This window comes from Crocuta crocuta, unplaced genomic scaffold (assembly GCF_008692635.1).
Source record: "Crocuta crocuta isolate KB4526 unplaced genomic scaffold, BGI_CrCroc_1.0 scaffold1289, whole genome shotgun sequence".
Taxonomy (NCBI): domain Eukaryota; kingdom Metazoa; phylum Chordata; class Mammalia; order Carnivora; family Hyaenidae; genus Crocuta; species Crocuta crocuta.
Genome location: NW_027529606.1, coordinates 68,244 through 81,221, shown reverse-complemented (window position 1 = coordinate 81,221; position 12,978 = coordinate 68,244). Strand labels below are relative to the sequence as shown.

The following is a 12,978-nucleotide window of genomic DNA, read 5'->3' as shown; positions in this document are numbered from 1 at the left end:
AGGAAAAGGGATGTTTAGTAGGCCTTTCCCAGTGATGGGATAGCTGAAAAAATATGAAAAACAGGAAAGTCTGATATCAAATTTTAAGCTAATTGTTATGCTGTGCAGACTTAGACGACAAAAAAACTGATAGGTAGCCTTGGAAAGAAACCTTTGCCACTCACTTCTAGCCTGAATTTTTCAGAGGTACTTACTTTGTATAGTTTGGCAGAAGGGAATGTGTTAGGAGTGGACTGGTGGTAAGGATATTCTGGGCTTTCCATTTAAGCTTCAGGGGTCTAAAATCTTAGATGTTCCAGAATTAGGCAGTTTCATCCCCTGACATTCTGCACTAAGCAATCTTTACCCTGTCTTTCCTTATCTCCTTAACAGAGCTCCCTGGTGATAACTCCGCTTTTCATCTTTGTCCTTAGTTGATGTGTAGGACCTAGATGATTTCAGGTATTTGCCTGCTCATGTATGGATGCTGGAAACTTTGTGGGACCCAGTGACCTAGGTTCTTCATATTTTATGGGTAGGTGCTAAAGATCAAAAGATTCCAAGAGTTCACAAGGAGAAGATGGAAGGAAATCTCTCTGGTCAAAGGGTGAAGATTATGAGTGAATTTGTTTTTTCTCTCCTGATAAGATTTCTTCCTGTCCTCTGATCCTCAGTTCATAAGATAAGGGTGGCTATGGAACTATGTTAGGGAGACGGTGGTATTGAGAAGGAACTGGGGAAGTCTGGCTTTAAAAATCTTTGGGAAAGCCTCTCTGATGGACTTGAACTGAGATTTTACTTGAGTCCCTTGAATCCAATATCTCCTAAGGTTATGACTCTGTATTCCTTTAAAGTTACTCCAGAATCCCAAAGGCCACAATTGGGACTTAAAATGTGGAATTTAAAATGGTGGCAATTGTAACATAGGATAGATCTAATAGACGGTGTTCCATGGGGAAGAAATTCTACAAAGCGTCCTAAGCAAGCAAAGGCTTATCTGGTAATACTAAGTGTTTTGTTTGGTTTGAATATAGGCAGTATTTAGAAAAACAGAAAGAAAAAGCCTGAATAACTAGTTAGGGATAAATTTTGGGAGAACCTTGAAATCAGGCTCACTTATTTCTTGAAAGAGTAGTCTATACTCATTGTCATGTATACCTCACCTACCACTGACATCTCAACTCACTGTAATCATGAAACTACTACATGGCATAGACTCCCCAGTAACAATGGTTTAAATAAGGCATACATAGGGGCGCCTGGGTGGGTCAGTCGGTTAAGCATCCGACTTCAGCTCAGGTCATGATCTCAGGGTTTGTGGGTTCGAGCCCCGCATCGGGCTCTGTGCTGACAGCTAGCTCAGAGCCTGGAGCCTGTTTCAGATTCTGTATCTCCCTCTCTTTCTGACCCTCCCCCCCGCCCATGCTGTCTCTCTCTCTCTCTCTCTCTTTCTCTCTCTCAGAAATAAATAAAACATTAAAAAATTAAAAAAAAAAACAAATCAATAAGGGATACATATATTTATCTCACCTAAAAGAAATCTAGAGGGTAGACGGTCCAAAGCTGGGATGGTGGCACCATGAAATTGTTAGAAATCCAAGTTCTTTTTAGTTTACTATTCCACTATTCTTAGGATTTGACTCTTGTCCTTATGGGCTTTATTCTAGGGGGCTATGTGTCCAGCTAAAACTAGAAATATTTTTAAAGATGTTTTGTTACTAAGGAAGATGATAAAAATGGATATTAGGGTAACCAGTTAGCAATCTATTCCACAAATGTCTGTACTGAAATTATCCTCTCCAAGCTTATCAGTGACCAGACCATCACCACCTGATTGTTAAAATCCCTAGATTTTTTTAAGGCATTTTCTTGATCTATTTGGTAGTATTCAACACTATTGACCACCCCCTCTCCTTGTGAAACATTTTCTTAACTTTTTTTTTTTTGAGGGAGACAGAGGGAGAGAGAGAGAGAGAGAGCAAGTGGAAGACAGGAATAGTGGGGGAGAGAGAGACAATCTTAACCAGGCTCCATGGTCATGGGATCATGCCCTGAGCCAAAATCCAGAGTCAGACACTGAACTGAGTCATCCAGATGCCCTTAAACATTCATTCCCCCTTGGTTTTGTGACACTACTTTCTCCTGCATTTCTCCCTATTTCTTTGGTCACTACTTATCCATCTCTCTCGTGAGTTTCTTTTCCTCCACCTATGCCATAGTTACTGCTGGTCTCCAGGGCTCTTCCTTAGGCCCCATCTATTCTAAAGCTAAATATTCTCCTCAGGTGCTATTGCCCTCTCAATAGATTAAAGAACCATTTATATACTGATGACTTCTAGATATGTAACCTTAGTTCAGACCTCTCTCCTGAGCTTCAGACATGCATATTCAACTGTCTGTGGAATATTTCTTCTTGAATGTCCCACAGCTGTCTTAATATCAATGTTCCCCCGTTAGTATTCTCATTTGTTAGTATTCCATATCTCAGTGAAATGGGCTACCATTAACATGTTTGATCTCTCAAATCAGATCCCCAAGAGTTCCCTTTGATGGTTCCCTCCTCCTCCCCCTTTCCCTACACCCAATTATTCATAAAGTCTTGTTGCTTTTTACTTCTTTAATATATTCTGAATTCAACAATTTCTCACTACATCCACTGCTACCACTCTAGGCCAAACCACAATCATAGCTTACCTAGATGACTACTCACCCTGTTTCCAGGTAGACATCTAATCTATACTCCTTATGGATTAGGCAGGTAAAGTGTTCCTTCTAAAACACAAATCTGTGTTGTATCAAACCCTTAAACCCTTCAAAAACCTTTCAGTGCTCTCAAGATCAAGACCAAAGTCCTTATCCTGGCATTCAAGGCTTGCTATGGTTTGGAAGCAATGGAAATTTGGGTCCTACAACAGGAAGAAAAGGAGGGTCTGTGTCTAGTATGAAATAAAGCCCTGTGGAGAACAGAGGCCCATCTTTAATGACTGGGACGTGTGCGTGCACGTATGTGTGTGAATTTTCCATAGAATATAGAAATTGATATTTTATTAGCTTAGTAAAGGAAAAGGTTACCTCATAAAGCAGAAGGCTTATGACCATTTGAATTATTTTTTAATGTAAGAAAGGTATTGAATATTATTTCTGTAACTAACCACTGTGCTGAATTATGTTTTCTAATAACTTTTTAAACTCTTGGGTTCTCCAGGTCTGCATTCATACACTCTATAATTAATGATAATTTTATCTACTTTCTGTTATTTATATATCTTATTTTGTTTTCCTGAATAGACCCAATTACTTACGTGAATTTATTATGTGACAAAGTGCCATTTGAAATCAGTGGGGGGGGGAGATGGATTAATGTGTAGATGGTATAGGGATAAGAGACTGTGATTTTGGAAAATAATTAAGCTGAATTCTTTTACAAAACAAATTTTGGAATAATCAGAAAATACAAATGTAAATACTGAACCCCAAAAAAGTGCTTGAAAAAAACAGGGATTGTTATAGGAGTGCAGAAAGCATCTTTAAGCATGAAGCAGAATTCAGTTGTGATAAAAGGACACCACATAATAATTAAATCCTTTTGTATAGCAAAGATTATCATCAATAACATGAAAAATATTTGTTATATATGTGACACATAAACATGAGAGACATTGTCGGTGGTTACATTATTCCATGTACCTTTTGAGAGTAAGTTGACAAATTTTAAATGGAAGACATTTTTGTAGCATTTGAGTAAGCAAAATAATACCATAAATAACCAAAAAAAGCCCAATACAGACACTACAAATTCCTTGTAGTGTTGCTTATAATAGCAAAGGGAGGGGAAGACCATCTGAATGTCCATATCCATGTATCCTAGACCTGGACTGGTTAAATATTATGGACTATCTATGCAAGAAAAGTCTATGCAGCTGTTAAGAAAAATGTGCACTACAGAAAGATGTTTAGAATACATAACTGGAAAAAAATAACCCGGATTCTAGAACAGTAGGGATAGGATACCATTTGTGGGGAGAAAATCCAAATAATTAGTGTATGAATAGAAAACAATCTGGAGGGCTGTATATCAAAATGTTAAAAATGGTTATTTCTGGGAAATGAGATGAGTGGCCTTTCATTGGTATATTACATATTTCTGCATTATTTGAATTTTCACATTACCTTTGTAATAAGAAAAAATAAAGATATAAAAATAAATAAATTCAATCAATGAGTCGCTTTGAGGGTGTGGTTTTGGTTGGAAGGTTTGCAGACCTAGCCTGGTACTGTGGCATAAACACAGGCTTTGGAGTCAGACAGCCCTGAGCTGGGCCCCTTTGCCCCACCCCCAAGGAAGGAGGGGGGGCGACAGGGGGCTGCGGAAAGGGGCTGGGCTGGGCTGGTTGCAGCTCCAGTCTAGGAGGCTGAGACTTTGAGAAGGACTGAGAGGGCAGACGCATTCCGGACTTGCTCGAGGACAAGGTGAGGGGCGTTGAGATTTGGGTTTCCTGGCAGCCAGTGGTTTCAGCCCCCTGGAACCTATAGCCAGGCAGGTGGGCAATGTTTACTGCACCACTGCAGCTGAGGTAGAGATAACCTGGAGCGAGATGTAGGCAAAGAAGACTACAGAGGGTAGTAGGCGGTAGGACTGTGGATTAGAGATTAGTGCGGGAGGTGGGGGAGAAGAACGGGGAACCGGACTTGTTGGGTGGCGAAGTGGCAGTATTAGGGGGAGGAGAATATTGAGGGAAAGTGGAAATCCACAGAAGAAAATAGGAAAAGCAGAGAAGGGTTAAGGAATATTAAGGAAGGGGGTGCATAGGTAACACGGAGGAGGATGTAAGGAATGGGGATAGGGAATTCTGTGGGGGGTAAATAGGAAATGTGGGGAGTAATAGGNCTGTCTAGGAGTTTTGGAGGGGCTTGGAGAGTGAACGCACTGTTCTTTAAGGAGAAGGAGGTGAGCTGCGGGGCCCAGCTTTGGATCGCAGCCCAGTAGGGGCTCTGTGACCCAGAGCCCCACCCTCTGGGATCTGGAGAAAACCTGCTGTAGGGACCGGATCGTACCGGATCCATCCGGATAGGAAGGGAGGGGACTGGACCTAGTTTGGCTGGGCCCAAGATGGAATCACAGGCTTCTTTCTGATTTGAGGAGGGGGTATATTAAGGAAGAGGCGGAACCAAGATGCGCTTTGCCCCTGGTTGGAGAGGGCGTGTTGTGAAAAAGGGCGGGACCTGGCGGTACTGTGGACTTGGGGTTGGTGTGAGTAGGGGAGGGGCCAGGACCACCAGATACTGCGATAATTTTAGAGGGAAGCTTGTTGGGGAGGGGGCGGGACGTAATGGTACTGCAGACCTAAAGAAGGGCCTGTGTTGGAAAGGGTGGTGGACAGAGGCCGGGCCATTGCGCATGCGCACTATGAATAGCTAGGAANGGTTAGTGAAGATCAGTTTGCAGGTAGAACTGGAGGGAGTACGTTCTGGAGGCTCCCCCTTTAACCCAGGCCTTCTTTCCTCAGGCTCAGCTCTTGCCAGGCCAACTTGAGATATGTCTGACACAAGCGAAAAAGGTACGGGTCCAACCCGCTTCCAGGTAAGTCCACCTTCCTTCCTCTCATTTGCTTCTTTTCTTCTCCAGTCCCTGTTGTTGCTTCAGTTCCCTTGGCACCTCCCCCCCCATCCTTGTCCTTTTTTACCCACTTTCCTGCCTGGGTGCCCCTCCCCCCATCCTGTAGAAGGAGGGAGGAAGGAAGGAAGGATGTAGGAAAAAAGGAGGGAGGGAGGGCAGGCCTGCCATTCTTCCGCCATCACTTCCTGCTCAGAAGAAAGAGGCCTTGTTGGGGTTAGGTGGGCAGAGCACATCACAAGTTGGAGTTAGTATAGGTCAGAGAAGTGAGGCCTGGAATTTTGGAGCCATTTGCTTACTTGGGGGTGGGGAGAAGGTCTGTGAGCTTTCCTGCTTCCTCTTGCAGACTGAAGTTCCAGAGAAGGACAGTGGCTTGAAGATACAGAGCCTATTGACAGTGACCCAGAACTTGGAGGTCTCAGAGACACAGAAGACCTCAAAGGCACCGGAGGTCCAAGAAGCCATGAAGGTCTCAAATGTTGCAGGAGTCTCAAAGGCCACAGAGGTCTCAAAGACTCCAGAGGCTCAGGAGACAGCTGCCACTCAGGCCTCACCTACCACTAAGCTGACTGATACCCAGGTTCTGGCAGCTGAAAAGAAGAGTCCAGCAGCTGACACCAAGATGCAGAGTGCTGACCCTCAGCCTGTGACACTGCCTGCCAATGAGACCAAAAAGGTCAGCTGTGTGGCTAATACAAAGGTCCTGGAGCCTGAAGCTCCTGCCTCTCAGGCTTTGGCAGATGAAACTAAGCCTGAGGGTGCAGCTGCTCGGGCTCAGGAGAATCAAGATACTCGGCCCAAGGTCAAGGCCAAGAAAGCCAGAAAGGTGAGACCTCTGTAATCATCACTCTTCCTTTTCCATTTCTACCAGTTGGTTCATTTGTTTTGCAAACATTTAGAAATTTTCCTGTGCTCATCAAGGCTTTGGGGAACAATTAAGAGGAATATGATAGAATTTCTCTCTACAGAGTTCACAGATCATGGAGAAATGAGATAGTACACATAGCTGCAATCTGAATATAAAGCAGTTTGTATTTACATAGTAGCTACCATGTGTTAGACCTTGAGCTAGGCACATTCATGCAGGTTATCTCATTAAATCCTGAAAATAATCCAGTTTTATAGAGAAGGAAGCTGAGTCCCAGAGAGGTGGAATGATTTATCAAGGGTGGTACAAGCAGAGCACTGGTGGATATAGGGAGGGGAGAATCCTCAGGCCCCATCCTTATGTTGCTACTGGCCTGGTGAAGAGATGAAACTCCTGCCTGGAAGTCTGTGAAAAACAAACCCAAGAGTCAATATGGCCAATGTCTAGTCAGGCTGCTACTACAGGGGTGGGATTAAAGGGGCCTTCTGGAAAAACTAGGATAAGGGAGAAGGAACGTCTACTTTATCTGACAATATTGTGCTTTCTCTCTATTGATGCAGGTGAAGCATTTGAATGGTGAAGAAGATGGCAGCAGTGATCAGAGTCAGGCTTCTGGAACCACAGCTGGCCGAAGGGTCTCAAAGGCCCTAATGGCCTCAATGGCCCGCAGGGCTTCAAGAGGCCCCATAGCCTTTTGGGCCCGCAGGGCATCAAGGACTCGGTTGGCTGCTTGGGCCCGGAGGGCTTTGCTCTCCCTGAGATCACCTAAGGCCCGTAGGGGCAAAGCTCGCCGCCGAGCTGCCAAGCTCCAGTCATCCCAAGAGCCTGAAGCACCACCACCTCGGGATGTGGCCCTTTTGCAGGGGAGGGTAAGAACGCTGTCCTCTACTCTGCCTTGTCTACTGCCTTGCCTGTTTTTTCTGCCTTCTTCTCAAATGTTTTGCAAACATACTTTGGTCTTTCAACCTTTTTTTTCCCTTATCCAGGCAAACGATTTGGTAAAGTACCTCTTGGTTAAAGACCAAACGAAGATTCCCATCAAACGCTCAGGTAGCGTCCTGCTAACCCTCCATCCCCCAAGCTGTGCTCTCCATTGCCCGCTTTCCCATGTGCTGAGGACATTTCTTCCCCTTATGCTCCTACCTTTGTATTCCCAAAGTTCTAATTTGGCAGTGCCAGCATTACTTCAGAACCTGTCTGTGCCACCCATAGCAGAGTTCTCAATGGGTCTTTAGCTTGGGTTTTGGGGCCACCTGGCTTCACTTCAGCTCAGGTGCTTGCAACACTCTCCCCTTGCAGACATGCTGAAGGACATCATCAAAGAATACACTGATGTGTACCCTGAAATCATTGAACGAGCAGGCTATTCCCTGGAGAAGGTGAAGGGGCAGCCATGGGGGATGGATGCGATGGGGAAGCATTGAATTAAACAAGTGTACATGTCTCTTCTGGGGGTGGGACCTCTCATTAATTCAGTCCCATAACTGTGTGGATGTGTAGATAGTAGCCTGAGGAGGGGCATAGACTAGCTCAGGGTCACATAGCAAGTCTGGCAAAAGCACAGCTAGGACCCAAGCCACCCAGCTTAGTCCTGGTTTCTGTCTGCTGCTGGAAATGTCATGAAATGTATTTCACATGCTCATCTCTTTCCTTCCATTCCCCATTCTCTGTCTTCCTAGATTCCTGCTAATCACAGAGATGATGCTGATAACAGTAGTACATTCCTTACTTATTTGCTATGTGCTGATCACTTTATGTTTACGTACATTATCTCACTGATCCCTTCCCCTTACACACATCCACACACACACACACATGCATACCCACGCACCCCAACATACCTAGGTACAGGGGGAGCTGTGGGATGCCCAGGAAGCTGAATTTGTGATCTCACAAGCTGTTCTCCCCATCCGTAGGTATTTGGGATTCAGTTGAAGGAAATTGATAAGAATGACCACTTGTACATTCTTCTCAGCACCTTAGAGCCCACTGATGCAGGCATACTGGGAACGTAAGCTGGGAAAGGGCTGGGGTGGGAGGGAGGCTCTGCTTCTGTCTATGGCACTATCCCATCCCTGTCATCTCTACCCACATCTCCTTGGAGAGACAGGAAGACAGAGCCTGAAAAGCTCCTCTCCCAGCTCACACACATAGTTGGAGCCCTGCACATAGTAGTGGTGCTTGATCATGATTGACTGAAGGGTGTAGAAGCCTGGAGCAGTGCATTCCTACTGTGAGGTGTTCTGTTTCTCCAGAAGCTTCCCAGGAAAGTAGACCTGTCATTGCTTGTCTCATCCTATTGGCTTTGGTAGAGTGGTTCTCAAAAGAAAGTTTTCTGGTGTGGGTGAATCATGATGCTTAAAGGACAGGAGCATCACTGGGGCTGTGCCTAGAATTCTCGTGGGGCAGAGGGATCTGGGAGAGAAAGGAGAGACTCACCCAGCCTGGGTTGTACCAGGTTTCAGGCATTCTTCCATCTTCCAGGGGAGGATTGGATTTTCCCATTTTACTCAATAGGAGACTGAAGCTCAAGAGTTTTAAGTGCCTTGCCCAGGGTCACACAGAGCTTGAAGCATAGACTGGGGAGAATTCTCTCATGTCTGAGGAATCTGGGAGAGGCTAGTTTAGTGAACTGGCAGGTGTGTTTTTTGTGACTAGTACTTGGACATAAACCTCATCTCTACCTTGTTATTTTCCTAGGACTAAGGATTCACCAAAGCTGGGTCTTCTCATGGTGCTTCTTAGCATTATTTTTATGAATGGAAATCGGTCTAGTGAGGGTGAGTGGCTGGACATGCAGCTGAATGGGTGGCCACAGTTGGAATTCCACATGTTCATTTTCTGTCCCTGTCTCCTCTTGCCTTCCCTTGCAGCTGTCATCTGGGAGGTGCTGCGCAAGCTGGGGCTGCGTCCTGGGTATGATTGGGCTCTCTCAGTGCTTGCTGTCCATGTTGTCCTTTGACGAGAGAGGATGGTCCCTGGATTGCATCAGTCTGGTGGTCTGGTGGAGTGGGCAGGGGTGCTAGTAGAGGGTCCAGGGTTCTGACCTTGGTGGATGGGGAAATGGTCCCTAACTCTGCCCCTGTCTCACTATCTCTTGGGCTTCTGTGGAGTTTTCCTCTTATGCTAACAACCTCTTTTCTCTGTTGAAAATGCATCTGCATACATCTGCGAAGTGCCATATCTGATTAATTGATTGATTAATTGACTTATTGATGGATTTTTCTTTCTGCTATCAGGATACATCACTCGCTTTTTGGGGATGTGAAGAAGCTTATTACTGATGAGTTTGTGAAACAGAAGTAAGTGTATATCTGGTGATGGTGTGTTCCATGTGTTTTTCCTGTTTCCAGAGCTGAGTGATTAAGCTGTGGTGCATGTGCTTAGGCATGTGTATATGTGTGTATGGCAGGTAGTAGATAGCTTATTCCTGAGGTAGAGTGAACAGGAAGACACATTCCCTGACCAACATGTACTCTCACATATGCCTCAGAGCAATTCTTCAGGGTAGGGATTGTCATCACCAGCATTGCACGTGTGAGTAAACTGAGGTTCAGAGAGGTGAAGTAATTTGCTTAGGAGGTTACACAGGTAACAAATGGAAGAGTCATATTTTGATACTGGCCCCAGTGCCTTGGTTCTTTTTACTGTGCTAACCAGAGCTTTATAGAAGTTAATGTCCATAAAGAAATGCTATAGAATGATAGCTTTAGGCAGCCAGGTACTATGCTGGGGGCTTGACTTGTGTATCTCATTTCATTTTCATAATTACCCTGCAGTATAGGTGCTGTCATCCCATCCCCATTGTCAGTTGAGGGACCTGAGTCTCAGAGAGTGGAAGTTTGATTGTGGCCCTGGCTGGTAATGGGCCCATTTGGTCATGGAGCCCTCTTGACTTTCTAGCCAGGGCCCATTGTGTCTTTGGTTCTTAGCACATATGCACTCACACAGAGACATTAGCATGTACCTGCATGTGCATGTGCATACACATATACACACACAGTTGGGAGTATGCACAAAATACGCTACTCTTGGTGGACTGTTTCTTCCCTTTATAGTCATTTTCTATGGTGGACTGTCCCAGGTCTCACCGGGTTATAGACTCCCCAGTGGTGGGGTGTGCTCAGAACAGGGGGCCTGAAGAAATGGCTCCTCTGTTTACAACACACCCAACAAGAATTAAAGGGCACAGAACTCGTGGCCTTCCTATGAACAGATACCCTACATGTATCTCATCTTGTACCTCCACATGGCTTGTGGTCAGGACCAATGGGATAGGGCTCAATATTGGAAGAAAATCTATAGTATTTAGTGGGGATGTCCAGTCCATACATGGGTGGGCTGTGGTTGTCTTAGACATAAAGGCTTTCAACTTCTCTTTTCAAGGTACTTGGACTATGCCAGAGTCCCTAATAGCAATCCCCCTGAGTATGAGTTCTTCTGGGGCCTGCGCTCCTACTATGAGACCAGCAAGATGAAAGTCCTCAAGTTTGCCTGCAAGGTAATTGGATAGCTGCCCAAACTTGGCATATCAAGTGCATGGGGTCCCACTGGCTAGAGTAGGCTGTGTGTATAGCAGCCTGCAGCTCATACACAAACATTCTGAAGCCTGTTAATGTGCCATCTATCTGAATCATTTAATTTGTACAACTAATGTCATTATCCTACACCAGATAAGAAAACTCAGGCTCACAGAGGTTGTTAGGTAACATGTCCAAGGTCACAGCTAATAAATGTCAGAGCAGGGATGGAACCTTAAGCACATAATTACTAATAGTATTTATTATGTTGTTAATATTGTGTGTAGCATGTAACATGGTGCCTAGCATAAAATAGGTGCTCAGTTCTTAGATTCTGATCCTTCTGATGGTGGTTATTTCTGTTTCAGGTCCAAAAGAAGGATCCCAAGGAATGGGCAGCTCAGTACCGAGAGGCGATGGAAGCAGATATGAAGGCTGCTGCTGAGGCTGCAGCTGAAGCCAAGGCGAGAGCTGAGATTAGAGCTCAAATGGGCATTGGGCTTGGCTCTGAAAATGCTGCTGGGCCCTGCAACTGGGACGAAGCTGATATTGGACCCTGGGCCAAAGCCCGGATCCAGGCGGGAGCTGAAGCTAAAGCCAAAGCCCAAGAGAGTGGTAGTGCTAGCTCTGGTGCTAGTGCCGGTGCTAGCGCCAGTGGTGGCTTCGGTGCCAGTGCCAGCCTGACTGCTACTCTCACATTTGGGCTCTTCGCGGGCCTTGGTGGAGCTGGTGCCAGCACCAGTGGCAGCTCTGGTGCCTGTGGTTTCTCCTATAAGTGAGATTTCAGGTATCTACCTAGACTGGGTTGGGATGGCTTGAGCTTATGGGGTTGGGATGAGGAACTGGCTGGTTATAGGAAGGCCAAGGTTGCATGTGGGAAAACCCCCCTACTGGCATTTTATTTCTTTCCTTTTGATGGCTATCAGTTGACTTTTCAATTTATTTTACTTGTGTTTTCAGATATTCCTAATCCCAGCAGTCTTTCTCTTCGAGCCAGGGTGCATCCTCAGAAACATATTCAACACAGCACTCTAGGCAGCCACTATCAATCAATTGAAGTCGACACTCTACATTAAATCTATTTGCCATTTCTGAGTTTGTTGCTTTGTTGTTGTTTTGGTGGGCTGTCACGTTTTGGTATCACATTTAAAAATGAAATGAGAGAGTTTCTACCTCAATCTATATTTATTGGATTCAGGTGAGCAAGATGAGCATGCCTCTCTGGGATAGCTTGGGCCCCAACTCTAGTCTGCAGTACAGGCAGGACTGCAATGGGGTGGGGAGTCATGAGGATTGTAAGCATAGAGGACACACTAAAGAAGTGAAGTGGGCAAGTCTGGAACAGAAAGCAGAGGTAGAGACTGGACATCAAGTATAGGCTCTCTTTTTGAGAAATGTGAATAAGACAGGGAAGAGAGATCGGTACTTAAGGGAGGTAAGGGAATAAATCAAGATTTTCTTTGGAAAGAAAACAGAGGTTTGAGTGGGCAGGACCCAATAGAGAGGGAGATGTTAAAGATTGACTCATGTAGCCCTGAGGAGTTAGGAGGGTAAGGTCTGGGAGAATGGACTGTCAAGAAAGGACTTGGAGAGGGGACTGTGGAAGGCATTGGGGAGGCCCCAATAGAGGATGGAGTCTATGATTTTTGGGAAAACTTTACTCCGTGGCAAGGTGCTCAGTAATCTTGGAATCAAGATGAGTTTGTTTATCCCAAGGTTTATAAGGACACAAGATCAAAGGCAGTGAGTATGTGGGTCTGTATCTTCATTAATTTGTGCACAGTGTCTGACACAGTAGATACACAAAATGGTGTAAGAGATGGATCATGGGACTCAGGCAGGCTTGGGGAGGAAGATGAGGAAATTGAGAGAGAGTGTAGGTAGAAGACTTGACAGCAGAATGTTAAAGAAATACACCAAATATCAAGTGCCTGCTATATGTCTGGCAGTGTTCTAGGTATCTGCGAAGAGGTGTTGACAGAACTGGAAGGATGAAC

The 12,978-nt window shown here is 45.1% G+C and overlaps 1 protein-coding gene and 1 non-coding gene across 3 annotated transcripts; both read left to right on the top strand.

The window, feature by feature from the left end:
- The first annotated feature begins 4,351 nt into the window (after nucleotides 1-4,351).
- On the top strand, nucleotides 4,352-12,073 carry MAGED2 (MAGE family member D2). 2 transcript variants are annotated; one of them, XM_077761931.1, is made up of 13 exons: nucleotides 4,352-4,449; nucleotides 5,487-5,560; nucleotides 5,940-6,419; nucleotides 7,022-7,330; nucleotides 7,448-7,511; nucleotides 7,761-7,840; nucleotides 8,378-8,472; nucleotides 9,162-9,241; nucleotides 9,335-9,377; nucleotides 9,701-9,763; nucleotides 10,848-10,962; nucleotides 11,350-11,768; nucleotides 11,942-12,073. In XM_077761931.1, the coding sequence occupies exons 2-12, from the start codon at nucleotides 5,516-5,518 to the stop codon at nucleotides 11,758-11,760; spliced, it is 1,785 nt and encodes a 594-aa protein (XP_077618057.1). In that variant the 5' UTR covers nucleotides 4,352-4,449; nucleotides 5,487-5,515; the 3' UTR covers nucleotides 11,761-11,768; nucleotides 11,942-12,073. The 2 variants fall into 2 exon arrangements, with proteins under 2 accessions (XP_077618057.1, XP_077618058.1); XM_077761932.1 differs by lacking the exon at nucleotides 4,352-4,449 and adding an exon at nucleotides 4,864-4,927.
- Nucleotides 10,576-10,690, top strand: LOC144229820 (small nucleolar RNA SNORA11). Its single transcript, XR_013334610.1, has one exon. It is a non-coding gene; the product is annotated as a small nucleolar RNA SNORA11 (small nucleolar RNA).
- Nucleotides 12,074-12,978: the final 905 nt, after the last annotated feature.

Excerpts from the sequence above, each read along its gene's own strand:
- MAGED2 (XM_077761931.1), top strand. The coding sequence starts at position 5,516 with ATGTCTGACACAAGCGAAAAAGGTACGGGTCCAACCCGCTTCCAG. Across the intron at positions 9,242-9,334 it reads TGGAAATCGGTCTAGTGAGG|CTGTCATCTGGGAGGTGCTG; the intron begins GTGAGTGGCTGG and ends CTTCCCTTGCAG. Across the intron at positions 9,378-9,700 it reads AAGCTGGGGCTGCGTCCTGG|GATACATCACTCGCTTTTTG; the intron begins GTATGATTGGGC and ends TTCTGCTATCAG.